Below are 17,398 nucleotides of genomic sequence, written 5' to 3' on the forward strand. Positions count from 1 at the left end.
ACAGGCATTTGGGTTGGTTCCAAGTCTTTGCTATCGTGAATAGTGCTGCAATAAACATAGATATGCATGTGTCTTTATAGTAGAATGATTTATAATCCTTTGGGTATATACCCAGTAATAGGATTGCTGGGTTATACAGTATTTCTGGTTCTAGATCCTTGAGGAATTGCCACACTGTCTTCCACAATGGTTGAACTAATTGACACTCCCACCGACAGTGTAAAAGCATTTCTATTTCTCCATATCCTCTCCAGCATCCGTTATTTCCTGACTTCTTAATGATTGCCATTCTAACTGGTGTGAGATGGTATCTCGTTGTGGTTTTGATTTGCATTTCTCTCATGACCAGTGATGATAAGCTGTTTTTCTTACATTTGTTGGCCACATAAATGTCTTCTTTTGGAAGTGTCTGTTCATATCCTTCACCTACTTTTTCATGGGGTTGTTTGTTTTTTTTCTTGTAAATTTGTTTAAGTTATTTGTAGATTCTGGATATGAGCCCTTTGTCAGATGGGTAGACTGCAAAAACTTTCTCCCATTCTGTAGGTTGCCTGTTCACTCTAATGATAGTTTCTTTTGTTGTGCAGAAGCTTTTTACCTTAATGAGATCCCATTTGTCAATTTGGCCTTTATTGCCATTGATTTTGGTGTTGTAGTCATAAAGTCTTTGCCCATGCCTATGTCCTGAATGGTATTGCCTCAGTTTTCTTCTACAGTTTTTGTGGTTTTTAGGGATTACATTTAAGTCTTTAATCTATCTTGAGTTAATTTTTGTATAAGGTGTAATTAAGGGGTCCAGTTTCAGTTTTCTGCATATGGCTAGCCAGTTTTCCCAGCACCATTTATTAAATAGGGAATTCTTTCCCCATTGCTTGTTTTTGTCAGGTTTGTCAAAGATCAGATGCGTGGTATTATTTCTGAGCCCTCTCTTCTGTTTCATTGGTCTATATATCTGTTTTGGTACCAGTATCATGATGTTTTTGTTACTGTTGCCTGGTAGTATAGTTTATAGTCAGGTAGTGTGATGCCTCCAGCTTTGTTCTTTTCACTTAGGATTGTCTTGGCTATGTGGGCTCTTTTTTTGTTCCATAAGAAATTTAAAGTATTTTTTTCTAATTCTGTGAAGAAATTCAATGGTAGCTTGAAGGGGATAGCATTGAATCTATAAATTACTTTGGGCAGTATGGCCATTTTCACGATACTGATTCTTCCTATCCATGAACATGCAATGTTTTTCCATTTGTTTGGGTCTTATTTCCTTGAGCAGTGGTTTGTAGTTCTCCTTGAAGAGATCCTTTACACCCCTTGTTAGTTGTATTTGTAGGTATTTTATTCTCTTTGTAGCAATTGGGAATGGGTGTTCACTTATGATTTAGCTTTCTGTTTGTCTGTTACTGTTATGTAATGCCCTTCTTTGTCTTTTTTGATCTTCATTGGTTTAAAGTCTATTTTATCAGCTACTAGGATTGCAATCCCTGCTTTTTATTTGCTTTCCATTTGCTTGGTAAATATTCCTCCACCCCTTTATTTTGAGCCTATGTGTGTCTTTGCACATGAGATAGGTCTCCTGAATACAGCATATGAATGGGTCTTGACTCTTTATCCAGTTTGCCAGTCCGTATCTTTTAATTGGGACATTTTAGGCCATTAACATTTAAGGTGTGAATTGTTAGGTGTGAATTTGATTCTGCCATTATGATGCTAGCTGGTTATTTTGCCCATTAGTTAATGCAGTTTCTTCATATTGTCGATGGTCTTTACAATTTGGTATGTTTTTGCAGTGGCTGGTACCAGTTTTTTCTTTCCATATTTAGTGCCTCCTTCAGGTGCTCTTGTAAGGCAGGCCTGGTGGTGACAAAATCTCTCAGCATTTGCATGTCTGTAAAGGATTTTCTTTCTCCTTTGCTTATGAAGCTTAGTTTGGCTGGATATGAAATTCTGGGTAGAAACTTTTTTAAGAATGTTGAATATTGACCCCCCACTCTCTTCTGGCCTGTAGGGTTTCTGCAGAAAGATCTGCCGTGAGTCTGATAGGCTTCTCTTTGTGGGTAACCTGATCTTTCTCTCTGGCTGCCCTTAACATTTTTTCCTTCAGTTCAACCTTGGTGAATCTGACGATTAATATCTTGGTGGTGTTCTTCTCAAGGAGTATCTTTGTGGTATTCTCTGTATTTCCTGAATTTGAATGTTGGCCTGTCTTACTTGGTTGGGGAAGTTCTCCTGGATAATATCCTGAAGAGTGTTTTCCAACTTGGTTTTATTTCCCCATCACTTTCAGGTACACTGCCTTCTGTGTTGATCTCACTGGGACCTGCAGACCAGAGCTGTTCCTATTCAGCCATCTTGCCAGCCACCTCCTATTTCTTTTTACTGATCTGTTATTTCTCTTGTTGATCTGAGGTGTTACCTTTGTAATATATTGTTTGCTTATATATACTGGTGTTTAATTTTGCTTTTTGCTATTGTGAATGGGATTTTTTCTCATTATTTTTCCAGCCTGCTATTACTGATACATAGATAAGCTAAAAATTATTGTTAACCAGTCATTTTACACAGTTCTGTTTTTCAGGTGATTCTCTTGGGCTTTTGCGGTAGAAAATTTTATATTCCAAGATGATCATTTTTTCTTTCTAATAGTGTGTGCTTCTAACTGCATTGTTCTGAACTTACAGCATGATGTTCAATGATAGAGTGATAGCAAATATCCTTGTCCTGTTCCTCACTTAATAGTGACCATCATGTTTGTTTGCTTTTCCTAGATCTCTCTACTTTAGTTAGAAGATGCCCCAATCTTGTCCACCTAGACTTAAGGTATTTTTTTATTTGTTTATTTTAGATCGAAAGTTGAAAATTTTTGATTTCTCATTTAATGGAGAAAGGATCATAATGTTGAATTGAAGGAACTAAGCAGTGGGTTATTTCTGTTTTTATCTAGGATCAATGTGTGATTTTCAATTTTTTTTTTCTGCTCTCTTACAGTGATAGTATCATGCTAAAGAATGACTGCTTCCCGGAATTTTTCCAGCTCAACTACCTCCAACACCTGTCTCTCAGTCGGTGCTATGATATAATACCTGAAACTTTACTGTAAGTATGTTTTGTTTTTAATGCTTAATAGAAGGCAGGAAACAACAGAGCTGCCCCTTGGTGTGAAAATCCATTATTATTAATAGACATATGAAACTGAAACATTAGTATACCACAGACTGGCTATGAAAGACTAGCAGAGTGTTGCTTAAACTGTCTGGAGAAATTGAGTTGATTCAGATGGTTCACTAAACATTTATTGTTTAGCTGTAAGCAGTTTTAATGAGTAGCCTGCTGTCTTAGTATCTGTGAGAGGACTTAGCAAAGAAGCAGAAGATAACCTTTTCCTTCAGGAAACTCAGAGTATAATTAGGAAGGCAGACCCAATGTGGGTGTCTTTTTTTCTTCCCAATTTTTTCGGATTAACTCCAGTTGATTCCAGAAGCTTTCATCTGGGCTTAAAGTTCTGTATCTTCTCCTGATCTAAGTCCTGGATAGTCAAGGAATAGGAAGGATATAAGCCTGTAGATGGTATGTATTGTAAGTCTGATGCTGTTTTTGAACAGGGTTGTGTTAAGTGACTTATTCAAGCCTTATGGTGAGTTGGTGGCTGACCTGGGTCTAAATCCTAGGTCTCCTAGACAGAAGCAAAAGAGTCACTATCTAATCCAGTAGTTCACACAAGAGTTAATTTTACCTGCTCAGCAACTTCCACGGAATCAAGGGAGTGCAAGAAAGAAGCAGCCTGGTCTATCTTTCCTTTGGGAAGCGCCATACCCAACTCATCCTGGGAATCATATTTTTATTGTTTTAAAAGGTTTCCTGTATTTCATCCCAAAGGGCTGGAAAAGTCTCCCTAATGGCAAATGTAAATTTGTAGCAATTTTATTGAAAACCACAAGAGGTCAGTATCTTAGAGTAGGTCAGGTGCCCAACATGCCCTCAGTGCAGCTGCTGGACTCATTTATGTAGCTCGCTATTTAAATGATGGTTAATTTAGCTTCCAGCTCCTACCTAGGAACAGTGGTGAATTTGAACAAAGAATTTTAGTCCCCAGAATCATGGTTTGGATCTTTTAAGTTAGTTTCAAGAATTAATGAATAAATCTGATACTTCAGCTACACAGAGTTAGCTAGTAGAATTAGGAAATCTGGCAATTATGCGTTTTAATTAATCATTTTAATTAATTTTGGGGTTCAGCGTCTGAGCTGGTATCTCATTTGGGAAAGGACTGCCTAAAATAGGATGGTAGGATTTACTTTCCCAGCTCTCAAATGTTGGGGTTTAAATTCATGTGCATAAAACTTATTGAAATCCCTGCCCTCTTTATTTTCTAGCATCCAGAACTTCTAGGAGCTTCTAGCATCTATCCAAAAGGGCTTCCCTGTCATCCATTCTTTCCTGTCCTTGTCATCTGGGCTCCTGCTTCTTTGCATGTGCAGCCCCCTGGGGAGTGTGGTGATAATTCTTTTTGGGTTGCTTTTCTTAAGAGAATCTATCCATGTGTCTTGCTTTTGTTTCTTCTCTGCAGAAAGAAAGAAGCTAAGCAGGTAATAACCCAAATGCTTTTTCTCAAGCAGAGCCAAGGGGAAGGCTGTGAGCTCTTCATTTTAATATTTTTATCCAGTGGGATAATAGTAATAGTAATTGCGATACCTGCATAATAATTGCATGGTAATACCTGGAGGCCGTGTGAATTGATGGTTACAAACATGGGCCTGAAGTCACAGAACTAGTTGTGAACCTTCACTGCATTATTATTTCTTTTATGTACAAATCTTATGAAATAAGAGAAACAGGGACATTAGGAGTTTAGTTACAAGTCAGACAACTAGAATAGAGAAGAAGAAAGATCTTGTCCTTGAACTGTAAGGTTAAAAGTATATTTCTTTAGGCATTGTGTAAATTGTACACTGATTTGCATTGTGAATCCTTAAGATGAGTTTGTTGATACTTAAAAGTTTCTCAAGATAAAATGAGAATTAGAATGACTCTAATTTCAATCATTTTGGCAGCTGATGTATTTGAGGTTTATAATAAAAATTCCAGGATGCTTCAGTAAGAATTTCCAGAGGACCATCTATGCTAAAGAACTTAAGACTATTTATTTCTCAGAAAGTGGGAAAATACAATTTGAATGTCTTTCTTCTGTTGTAATGTTTTAAAATACTTGAGAAACTGTAAATTTTTCTTCCCCAGGACCTTTCCCATTGTATTTATTCCCTTCTTAATTGGTCTTCTCCTCTGTGTCTAAACTTCCTTCTAATTCTTCCCTATTTCTCATTCAAGTAAGAAACCCAAGCTGGAGGTAGTAAACTAATCTAAGATTACAGAAGACTAAAAAACTTCTGTAGTAGGAGCACTTATAGTTGAGGCCTTTAAGATTTTATAAGAAAAACAAGATTATTATATAGATGAAGTAAGGAACAATCCTGTGAAAGAGTTCATAAATATCTTTTTTTTCCCTAAAATTCAAGATACAGAAGACATTGGTGTCATTTTATACTTCTTACATTAGAAATAATGGCTCTTGAACTACTTATTTCTATTTGCTGTCCCTTAGTTTGCTCTTCAGTCTCTTCCATTGTAGTTTTTAAAAGATGCTTGCAAAGTTTTTATTCTGGGTTGTAGGTAATGCACATACCAGGAGGCATTTTTTATTTTTTGTCTTCTCCTTAAAATTTTAGAGACTTTCTGGATTTTTTACTTGGGAACTGGTTCTTCATCCATTGTCTTATCTTATATAAGCCCCTTCTTATATGTAACACTCGAGTGTGTTCTCAGAGTCTGCTCTTAATTTCTTTCCTCACCAAATCTCTTTCCCAACGCTGTTGCAAGAACATTCCCTCCTCTGCCATCTGCCATTCCTCCTTTTCCTACTCCCTCCTACAGTTTCTTCCTTTAAATATTCTCCAGTGCAGAATGGCTCACAATTTGGCTAATTTGGATATCCCAGAACCAGAATTCTCATAACAACATTTCTCAAATTTCACATGAGGTATTCAAAGTTGGAGCTGGATTGCTGTCATTGTAAGTGATAAGTATAAACATCTGTGTATTGTGATCTTACTTTGATACTGTTTCTACATTCCAGAAAGCAGTTTAATTAAACAATGACAGCAATTTGTTTGATTTTCTTTGGTTGTACCTTTAGATCTTATTGTCCCCTTGTGAACAAGTATATTTATTTCATTTGGAGTGCTTTTATTTTATAAATTAGCCTTCATCTTGTACTCAGCTAACGTATAATAAACATTTGTGGGGTTTAAGACACCTTGTGGAATGAAAAATAAATACATTTAGGGGAGTAGTGGGAAGACTGGAAGAGCAAGTTAAACACAAAAGGTCTTCAGGCTAGCTGAACAGCCTGGGTTCTGTAAACACAAGGGAAGCATCCAAGGTTTTGGAGTAGATGAATGACTAATCTGAGCCAGGCTTTGGGAGGATGCCTTGGAAATTGGTATATAAAATAGGCTAGAAAAAAGAAAGACTGAAGGTCAGGTGACAGTTATTGTAAGGCAAGTTTAGGGCTTTTTTTTAAAGTAATTATTGACAATGTGAAAATATAAAGGATGTTTCTGACTCTAGGTCATTGATGTGCTCATTGATTTGTGGTAGGATTTTGTTGAAATTCCAAAATAAATGTTCCCTTTCCCAAGACTTTGTACTGTGTGTCCCAACCTTCAGCAAATACAGATCAGAGAGCTGAGTTAAGAAGAAAAAAATCATTACCAACACCAAACAGTGTTTACTTCACAGAAATAGGTTCCCTTTTTTGTAAAACAGAATTTCACTGTTAACAGAGTTGAATTTCATCTAATTTGAAATATGTAAAGGGACTGGCTTATCTATGCAGAAAAAAATGATAATACATAGAGAGGTAAGATGCCTCCTATATAAAGGATGTGATTTTTCACCCATGTTTTCCACCTGTACCGAACTACATAACCCTATCTAAAGTATCTAAGGGAAGTCAGTGGTAGTTTTTATCACACAGAATGGACTTGTTGACTATGAAACATTATTAAGAAGTTCATGAATCCTGCCAACATCTCCTTTTTAGAGATGAGCCTAGTTCACATAAAGGTTAAGTTCATATCCTTAATTTGCATGTAACCTGTGGTGGTTGCAACTGGCACCACAGTAAAACATTTGCTTTTTACCATCACTAGCTTGCTAGTTTCTTCTCACAACACAGTAACCCCATTCAGATCACTGTATAAATCACAGCTGGAGAAAGGAAGCAAATATGGTTGGATTTTAAATAAACCTGAGTTTCTAAGGTTATTAGGAACCTCATTCAATAAAATGCACCAGTGCATTTCCTAAAACCATGTTGCTCAAGCTATATGGTCTGTGCTTTCCAGTTTAATTTGCTATTTTCTCAAGTCATTTATTATAAATTATGTTTTCAGACTGCATTTTGTAGATGATACAAATTGTAAAATTTGGGTCAAGTAACTCTAGTCAAACAGTTTCCATAGATACTGCTATTCTAAAAGTCTTTTCTTCCTTTCCAGTGAACTTGGAGAAATTCCCACACTAAAAACACTACAAGTTTTTGGAATTGTGCCAGACGGTACCCTTCAACTGTTAAAGGAAGCCCTTCCTCATCTACAGATTAATTGCTCCCATTTCACCACCATTGCCAGGCCAACTATTGACAACCAAAAGAACCAGGAGATATGGGGCATCAAATGCCGACTGACCCTGCAAAAGCCCAGTTGTCTGTGAAGCATTTATTGCAGGATGGTGTCTCTTCTTTAGAACAGGGAAAGTAGGCAGGAAGCCCAATTGATGGAGTACTTAGCTAGTTTTATTCTTGGTTTTCCCTTTGCCTTCATTCTGCAAGTATATTAGGGAACCATTTGAGAGGGAAAACTATGAAATCTTGCTTTTTGAAATGATTCTAAAAGCTTCTATCACTGCTTTGCTCTTAAGAGCCAAAGTTGTAGGCCTTTTGAAATTTTGGGAGAGTGAGCCTATAATTTCAAGATACCTTAAAGAGCAAAATTTGAGCCACCTTTTCCAAGTGCCCTTCTTATTAAGTCTATTCAGAATCAAGCTTAAAAATTACCAGCAAACAATCTTCATAGCTTATATAACTTTTATCTATTTAATTTTATAGTATTGCTTTATAAGACAGCTTAGAAGAACAATAAGCTATTTGTATTATGAGCTGAACAAAAGGAGAATCATAGGATAGTAGCATATGAGGCCATCTTTTCTGGTAATGAGGAAGAGAAAAACGCATTTTAATTTTGCCTTTAGATTTGAAATTATGTTAATAGAAATTAGTAGCCACTTAATTCACCTTAAAACTTACAAAAGACCAAATGTTACAAAAACCAGAGGTATAGAATTGGTATAGGATTTGAAGGTCCAGGAGACAGCTTTCTATGACAGGTTAATTTGAAGTATCTCGTAATGTTCATTAAGTTACTGTGTTTCCAGAATTCTAAATTAGATAAGAAATATAATTGTTTTCTAAGTTGATAATCAAATTATGTGAACATGGGTCCTTAAGATTTTTAAATGACTTGCTTTGTTTTAGAAAGGTGCTATTAATCTAGTCTCTATTCTTCAACATTTGGATGGAAGAATTCTGAAGTTGCCTGCTGTTTTCCTTTAGCACTGAGGTTCTTAAAGGTTACTTTTATATTTTAAAATCGAGTATTTTTAAATTTTTTTTTAATGATCTCTCACCAATAATTGTTTGAAACTATCTATTTATAAGGGTATCGGACCTAAAGTCCGAGGAACTGCACTCCCTTCAATCAGAAATATACAATAGAAGCAGGTATATGTTTCATGCAGTTTCAGCAGTATGCACTACTTATACCTCATAAGAGTTAAAATCCAGATGTGGGACCTTTTGATACCATCAGTGATATTTTTTTAAAACTGGTACATAGAAGGGAAAAGATTAAATTCTACTTCTTAAAAATCACAAAAAACTAGTTTAAATTGACTTCTTCGTATGTTCAAAATGTAATGCCAAGAAAAGCCAAAACCCATCATTTGTATTAACTTTTTTTTTAATCAAAAATTGTTAACATTAGAAACATAGTATGAAGTGCCTTTATCTGCTTAGACCTAAGGAAGATTTTAAAGTTGGGTTACACAGGAAATGATTATGCTTAAATTTCTTAGTAAACAGTGCTAAATACTACTTGAAATTATTGTTTACAGATTAGTGACAAGAGCTGGGGTTAGGATTCAGTTGGACTCTGACATCCGGATGCCCTCAAACATACAGAACTTCCAAACTCAAGTCCAGCCATAAGCTATTTTGCCAACATGTCAGAGTAATCTGTATTTTTGTATGTGATTTCTACTTTTATAGACTTGTTTTAAAATAATAAAACACATTTTTATAAAAATGAGTACTTAAGCTAAGTTGTATTCCTTTTTTCTCTTATTTTAAGTACTGTGATTAAAATTTGAAAGCAATTAGTATGGTGTGCCATAGAGGCCTCTAAATAATAACCTTCAAAACAGAGCACTGGGATGGTCCTTTTTGACTGACTTACCTACTTTATATGCTTGTCACATTCAAAGAAAATGATAGTTTATAATGCATTTTGAAAAGGGGCTAATACAGGCTCATTATCTTTAAAGTGCATCCAGTAGTAATGTGTCTACAAAACATTTGAATTCAAGTGACAAAGGTGATACTCAAGTACTATCATCAGTAAAAGTCAGCTAGTAGCAGCTTTTAAATATATTTGATCAGGTTATACTATGTGTTTTACTGTCATTCAGAAACTATTTATTTGAATGTTCACTGTGTGCCCAGAGGTCTTCCAAGAATTCTATTCCTTTTGAACCTTTCCATTCGAATGGTAGAATGGTGATTCCTTTTACATTATCACCGTTATGCCTTTTTTGTTTTTAATGATGAAAAACATCAAATATGTTAACAACAAAAAAAGAGTATGATGAACCCCATCATCCAATTTCAACTATCATTGACTTCTGGCCAATTTCACTTTATCCATGATCTCAACCATTCCCCTCCAATACAGGTAATTTTGAAGCAAAACCCAGACCCATAATTTCCTATTATTTCAGTATAGACCTCTAAAACATAGGGATTCTCCTGCATGAATCCTGAAGCATTATATATCAAGATGATATTGAAAAATCCTCAATTCTTCAATGGGTTTATTTTGCTCAAAACCTAAACATGGTGTACACATTGCATTTGATTTAAATTCTCTAAATCTTAATCTTAGGATTTCTTCCTTTTCTTGTAATTTATTTATTAAAGAAACAACTATGTTATCTGTCCTGTGTTCCACATTCTGCATTTTGCATCTATCCCTGGAGTGATAGGTTAATCTGTCCCCTATTTCCATAAACTCGTAGTTAGATCTAGCAACAAAAGCTCTAGACCAGGGGTGACTTCCCCCGACCCAGCAGATACTTGGTAATATCTGAAGACATTTTTGGTGATCACAAGAGAAGTGCTATTGGCATATAGGCAATAGAGGCTAAGGATGCTGCTAACCTTCCTAAAACAGGGCAGCCCCCCAACAACAAAGAATTGTTTGGACAAAACGTCAATAGTGTCAGTGTTGAGAAACTGCTCCAGAGGCTTGTATCATTAAGTTCTTTTTTTTTTTTTTTAGCAAGGAGACACTTGGTAAGTAATCTGTTCTTCCATTCAGAGACATACCTGTGTTTCATTTTCACTGCTGCCACTTTACCTCCTCTTGGGCTCTTGATTCCTCTCTAATAGACCCTATCCACAAGCTCCAGAGACATGAGAGACACTAGCCAAGTGCAAAACTTTATGTCTGCATAAAGTGCTTTTTAAACCTGGTGAACCCAATTACACTTCTTCAACATTTATTGACCATCTACAATGTGCAGGATACTGTGTATAAATAGCACAGGGGAAGATGCAGAGCCTCTGAGGAAAGAAAGGCAAGTAGCCTAGAGACTGGACAAACTAGATAGAAACCTCTTGTCATTGCATACCCTAACCATGGAACAAGCAAAAAGGCAACTTCCTCTTTCTTTACTATTTTTCCCCACCTAGCCAAATATCCCAGAAAGTCGAAGTTTTCTTCACCAAGAGACTATAACCCTTCAAGATACAGGTCAAAGCCCTAAAAGCCTGTACTACTTTTATGGACAACTCAAAACATAACTGCTTTATGTTTGTTTTAGCAGATCTAAATATTAAAATGCTGATATTTTTACATTTCTCCGAATACCAGAGTATCTAAATTGTAATTTTGAGCATCAAAATCACTATATTTAAGGTAATCAGATTAAAACTTAAAATATGCTTTTCTATTTTTATCTCTAGCTCATTTAGTCAGTGATTTTCTTTAAAAAAAAAAAAAAAGGTCTTAAATCCTGTAAGACTTAAAAACTTTTCATACCTTTCTTAATGTAGAAACTTTAATAAGCCTTGTCACTGACTTATGCCCTAATCCCCTGCATAGTTTTCACAGTCAAGAATAAACGGCCTTTGACAAAATAAAACTGAACTATTCTTTAGCAATTCATTAGTACATTTACTCTTATCTCCCCCACCATTTTATTTAGGTGTTGCAATATCCCTGGAATTTTTTTGCACAATTGTCTTGGTAGATGCTGTTCTTAAGTATAAGAATGCATAAATAATATTGGTACAATGGAATGAATTTAACTGATTTAAATTCTAAATGTACATTATTTTTACAACTGAGCAATATATAATGTATTAAACTTGTATTTGACAACTTTTTCAACTCAAACATTTTACAATAAAAATGTGTTAGCTGGCTCCTTCTGCTTATTAAAAAGTGAAATCAATGTAGCAAAACATGTAATATGACTTAATGTATAGGAGCCATGAATGTAAATACGCAATGAGCATCAAAAATATTAAGTCAAAATTATCTGAAGAGCCTACATTGACAGGTAAGCACTTCATCCTCTGATTTAATAACTAATCATTCTATGTCAAATGTTAACAGTGAATGAAGTCAATAGGGCACAGAATAATGCACAGCAGTGGGGAAACATTTCTGAAACATAACACTTTGTGAAAACTAGTTTTCAAATAATGACCCCTTGAGAGTTAAGGACATAAGAAATGTTAAAAAGAAGAGCTAACGGTGTAATTTTATTCACATAGGGTTACCATTAAAAGTTACTCATAAAAATATTTTTGCTATGCTAACATCCTTTGCCTCTCATTCTTACAAATAAATCCCCACCACAAGCAGAAATGTTAGAAATTATATCACAAATGAAGCACATTATTTTTAAAACCTTTTAAAATATGGCTTATAATTTTACACATCAAGTTATCTATTAATATATTACATAGTAACAGATCTGTTTGGACAATCAGATTTCCTTGAGATTAAGGATGGAGTTGGCATTTTTTCTTTAAGAAGGTATTTTAAGCCTGTTAGGGGAGTTTCTATAGTGTGGAGCTTTTTTATAAAGTAGTATTCTTATGTATATCATTAAAAAAAAAATCAAGCCAGAAACTAGATCTAGCTCTGGGAAAACACTAAATTTTAATTTATTTCTATCTGATATGTCATAAATTCTTTGCTGTGAATGTCTATGCAGATACTTTAAGAAAAATTGATTCTTCTGGATACACATCAAAACCTGATTAACTCTGTACATTAACATTTATTTTTAAAAATTGATAAGAACATGTTAAATACTGGCAAAACTAAAAGCACTCAATTTGACTATCCATCTAGCTTTCACATTATTTACTTCTGAGCCCACGAGACTCAAATTGCATAAGGATAGAGTCTTTCATTTATCAACATATCCAGCACATGGCACAGAGTGGGTAATCAATAAATAGTTGTCAATGATTGAACAGCAATTTTCAGCAGCAAATGAAACAAACACATGACTTTGAACAATGGCACAAGAATACCAACTGTTTCATTATGCAATGACAGGATCTTTTGGCAAAAATTCTAGGATTACTTATTATAAGTAGATCAAGAATTAGATAATAATTTCCTCCAAAAATAAATTCTCATAATGAGAAAAAAAAAGAAGCCCTAACATTTTATCCTAAAACCTATTCTGTAAAACTTGGAATATAAGTTAGGTGAAAACCACAATACTAAGAAGGCAATTCCAAAATTATTGTGTTTCACATATTTATTAAAGAATCCATTCTTACAATACTCCTATCAGGTGAAAATATTTTTACAATATTTTACCAAACTCCTAATAGAAAATGTCTGATCAGTTTATCCTTTTAGTCCCTGAATCCATGTTTGAGCATTTTAAAGATGGACGAAACCTGTAAGAATCATATCATTTTTAAAAAATTTGACTTAAAACACTTACTGGATAACTAATACATTTGTAACAGCATCATGATTTGTTCTGATATATGTATTTCACCCAGCACTGCTAAAATTAAACAGAATGAAAGTCAAAAGCATTCATCTATAATTTCAAAAATGATTGTTTGAAATTTTTAAATCAATAGAGTCATAACATCATTGTGTTCTGAAATTAGAAAATTCTTAGCACATATACAAACACATTTACCTATTTCAATTAGGTCAATGTCAGGATTTATCAAAATTCTCCATCAAAATTTTTTCAAAATCTTTATTTTCAGGTACTATAAAAAATATGCACTAATCAAATGATATGTGTTCAGTTCTGACAATTCCACAATTAGGAGGAAAGGAAGGAAAAAACACTTATACAGTTAAATTTCAAATCCTAAATACTTAGTCCTTTATTTAAGCCTGGCCCTCTAAATTTAAAAAGATATCAGTACTCTTGGTTACCGACTGTAAGCAATATAAAAATGTCACTGGTATCAATTCTAATTAGTTCAGTCCATCCATTTTCTTATACAGTGAATGTCTTTTTTCTATCAGAATCCCACAGAAGAATAATGCAAATCTCACTTCTGAGCCCACAGGCAAGCAGTCTCAACAATAACCAAAAAATGTCACTTTATGATTGGCAGTCTGTTTCTGAAGTAAAAATATTTTCTCCAGTAATCATTTGTCATGAGGAAATCCTTCACTGTTCTAGAAGCACAGTTCGAAGCTCATCTTCTTTATTGATCATCATTGAAGCAATTGCACCATCATTAAACTCAAAAGAAGTTCCTCCATCCACAACCATACAGGCGTCCCAACAACGAGAACGGACACAAACCCTAGGTAGAAGGAAATACCTCATTAAAAAGTAATAGTTTTCTTAATCTTAAGTAATAGATTATTTTAATCCTGAATTTTAACCTAACCTAGCAGATCATTTGGCTTCCATTTTAAAAAGTTGTTCTCTGGTATGAGAAAATTAGTGACTGTGTAAATACAGGTATATTATGAAGATCTCGAAATGTAAATGTTCATATGATTGAATGTTGAATTACTAACATTACAAATATTTTAAGTATTGAACAAGAGTGTTAACTATTTTCTTGTAAAATTTTTACTTAAGTATACCCATATACAGAAGAGTTGGGTACATGTAATTATGTATACAGGTATAAACCCAAATTATTAATGTACAGTACAATGAACACACTTATGTAATGATCACCCAACTCAGGAATTGGCTGTTACCCAGCTTGCTGGAAGCTCCCTCACTGCCCTCTCCCAGTCACTATCCCTGCTCCCTCCTCCAGCATACCCTTCTAATTTCTATCACTTTGTAGTAATAGCTTCCTAATTTCTATCACTGTTGTAGTAATAGCTTTGTCTGTTCTTGGGCTTTATATAAATGGAAGAATATAATATGCACAGTGGTGTCTGTCTTCTTTTGCTCAATAGTATGTTTGTGAAATACATCCATGTTATTACATGTAGTAGTAGTAGTGTAGTGTGTTCATTTTTAATGCTGTATGTAAATACTTCTATTGTATGAAAACACCAAAATTTATGTCTCTCCTACTATTCATGGACATTTGGATTTTTGGCTATTGGCAGTAGAACTGCTATGAATATTCTTGAATGCTTTTGTGCACATTTTTCTGTTGGTGCATACATTTCTGCTGGATTATCTCAGAGGGGAATTAGCGGGTCACCGTGTATGCTATGTTCAGGTTTGCTAGGTAATTGCCAAACAATTTTCCAAGCTATCTATTCCTAAGAGAAATTATATGAAAGTTGTAGTTACTCCTCCTTGCCAACAATTGGTACCCTAACCATTCTGGTGGGTGTATATGGCATGGTATTATGTCGTTTTAATTAGCATTTCTCAGATGAATCATAAGGTCAAGCATCTTTTTCATATGTTTATTAGCCATCTGAATATCACCTTTTGTGAAATACCTGACATTGGCCATTTTTCTATCATGTTGCCTGCCTTTTTCTTATTGTCAGTAGGAATTTTCATATGCTAAATATTCTGGCTATGAGCCCACTGCTGGATATAGGTCCTGAAAATATCTTTCTGACTCTGCCTTTTTTTTTCTCCTTAATGGTATCTTTTGATTACTGGCAGTTCTTAATTCTAGTGTAGTTCAATATATCAGTCTTTTGTTGTTATAGTGCTTTTTATTTGCTCAGGCGTGCAGTGGTGCTATCGCGGCTCACTGCAATCTCCACCTCCTAAGTTCAAGCAATTCTCCTGCCTCAGCCTCCCGAGTAGGTGGGACTACAGGCGTGCACCACCATGCCCAGCTAATTTTTTTTGTATTTTTAGTAGAGACAGGGTTTTGCCATGTTGGCCAGGATGGTCTCGATTTCCTGACCTCATGATCCACCTGCCTCGGCCTCCCAAAGTGTTGGGATTACAGGTGTAAGCCACCGTGCCCAGCTGCAAAAATTTAAATACAAATAGTATATATCTTTGAAGGAGTCTTTGTAGTCTCACTTAAACTGAGTACACATCTGTGGATTAATCAAAATTAACTCTCAAATGACAACATGAATTTTAAGATAAAGTTCCTCATTTGTGACAAACCTGGGGAAAAATGTATGTTTATAAAAAGAAAACATGTACACTAAGGTCAGCAATTTCTAATTGCTCAAACTGTTTTCTCCTTGCCATGAGAGAGATGACATTTCCTTGGAATTACAAATTTTCTTGTTAATTTGGAAAATTGGGGAACCTTTACAAAATAAGAATTATATCCATTTTTTTATATCCTGTCTCCTCAAAAGTAAAATGAAACAAATTCAATAGGTGGGAGGTCACTTTTAGGGAAAACCTAAAAGAAATAAATATTATTCTAAAGGTGTGTTGCTATGCAATCTAAGTTTTCTATCTATGTTTATCCTGTTTTTATATACAGCTTATGAAAAAGAAGTGGCTTCTTTTACAGCCCCTTCAGCTTCTTTTACAATTATTGTGTCTTGCTTCATTTTTTAAAAACCAACAAATCACTGAAATAACTGTACCCTTTATAGTCACTTAAGTTTTAGCTTCTCTAAAATGGCACAGTAAGTGTAAAAGAAAATATGATTTTAGCCAGGTTAGCATGATACCTTGTTACTTTCACAGGTTCTACTTTTCCTGCTAGATTAAGTTTGAACGAGAAATTTAATGAAATTAAATATTTTTCAAGCCAAGTGTGCTTAGTAGCAATGAAAGGGATGAAAACAGTCACAAGTCAGACCGAGGATGCTTACTTTGAGGAGAAACAACGCTGACGACTGCTTGAGAAAACTCTATTTGCTATTGGTTCTCGAATACTGAAGAGTATTTTTGGTTCTTCCGGACTGTAGAGCAGTGATTCATTATATTCATTTGTTACTTCAAACAACAACAAAAAAATATATTAGCACATTCAATAAAAGATGGTCACTTCTGAGAAGTGCAAAACAAAAAATAATAGATGCCATGCCCCATTTAAAATTAATTATGTTCCAAAAGTCTATTTGGGAACAAGTTTCTTGAAACTTGGGACACATATTCCATTAAAACCAGTAACAAAAAACCTTATAAATAAGAATTATGTATCATGATTTGCCCAGAGAAACATACATCACCCACAATACAGTAGAAACAGGTACAATTGGGGAAAAAGAAAAAAAACCCACTAGCTACAAAGCTTGTAATTAAACAATAGAGGAACTAGATAGATGCACTCAAAAAAGGAACCTGAGGTGCCATATTGTCCTGCCAAGTACTTTCCAAAATACCATGTCAAAGAGCTCATAACTATGATAATAAGCAAACAGGCTTGATATAAAATGCAGTCTCAAACAATGACAGGCAATATCCTTTCTCTAATACACCTGCCATTACTCAAGATATTTTTAGAAATCTTTGGGACCTGCTTTCTCTCTAACCAAGAGGCATATGAGGGCTGAACTACAAAGCATAAATTGGTTGAGAAAACTACAAAGATATCAGGCTTGAAAAAAACTTTAGTTGAGTACTACATTAAAAAAATTAAAAGACTGTTAGATAA

At 34.7% G+C, this 17,398-nt stretch overlaps 2 protein-coding genes across 5 annotated transcripts in view; one reads left to right on the top strand and one right to left on the bottom strand.

The window, feature by feature from the left end:
• The window catches only part of SKP2 (S-phase kinase associated protein 2), a 35,156-nt gene extending 25,735 nt beyond the window's left edge, over positions 1 to 9,421 (top strand). For all 3 annotated transcript variants that reach the window (XM_012459983.3, XM_064375928.1, XM_012459984.3), the window contains 3 exons: positions 2,760 to 2,811; positions 2,980 to 3,087; positions 7,548 to 9,421. In XM_012459983.3, coding sequence (XP_012315406.1) covers positions 2,760 to 2,811; positions 2,980 to 3,087; positions 7,548 to 7,761 — 374 coding nt within the window. In that variant the 3' untranslated portion in view covers positions 7,762 to 9,421. The remainder of the gene's footprint in view (positions 1 to 2,759; positions 2,812 to 2,979; positions 3,088 to 7,547) is intronic.
• Positions 9,422 to 11,939: 2,518 nt separating this feature from the next.
• NADK2 (NAD kinase 2, mitochondrial) overlaps positions 11,940 to 17,398 on the bottom strand; it is a 60,808-nt gene continuing 55,349 nt past the window's right edge. For both annotated transcript variants that reach the window (XM_021671861.2, XM_064375927.1), the window contains 2 exons: positions 16,614 to 16,737; positions 11,940 to 14,194 (listed from right to left, as the gene is read on the bottom strand). In XM_021671861.2, the coding sequence (XP_021527536.2) occupies positions 14,056 to 14,194; positions 16,614 to 16,737 (263 nt within the window). In that variant the 3' untranslated portion in view covers positions 11,940 to 14,055. The remainder of the gene's footprint in view (positions 14,195 to 16,613; positions 16,738 to 17,398) is intronic.

Source organism: Aotus nancymaae, unplaced genomic scaffold, assembly GCF_030222135.1.
Source record: "Aotus nancymaae isolate 86718 unplaced genomic scaffold, 86718_ANA_hifiasm-v0.15.2.pri h1tg000014l, whole genome shotgun sequence".
Lineage (NCBI taxonomy): Eukaryota > Metazoa > Chordata > Mammalia > Primates > Aotidae > Aotus > Aotus nancymaae.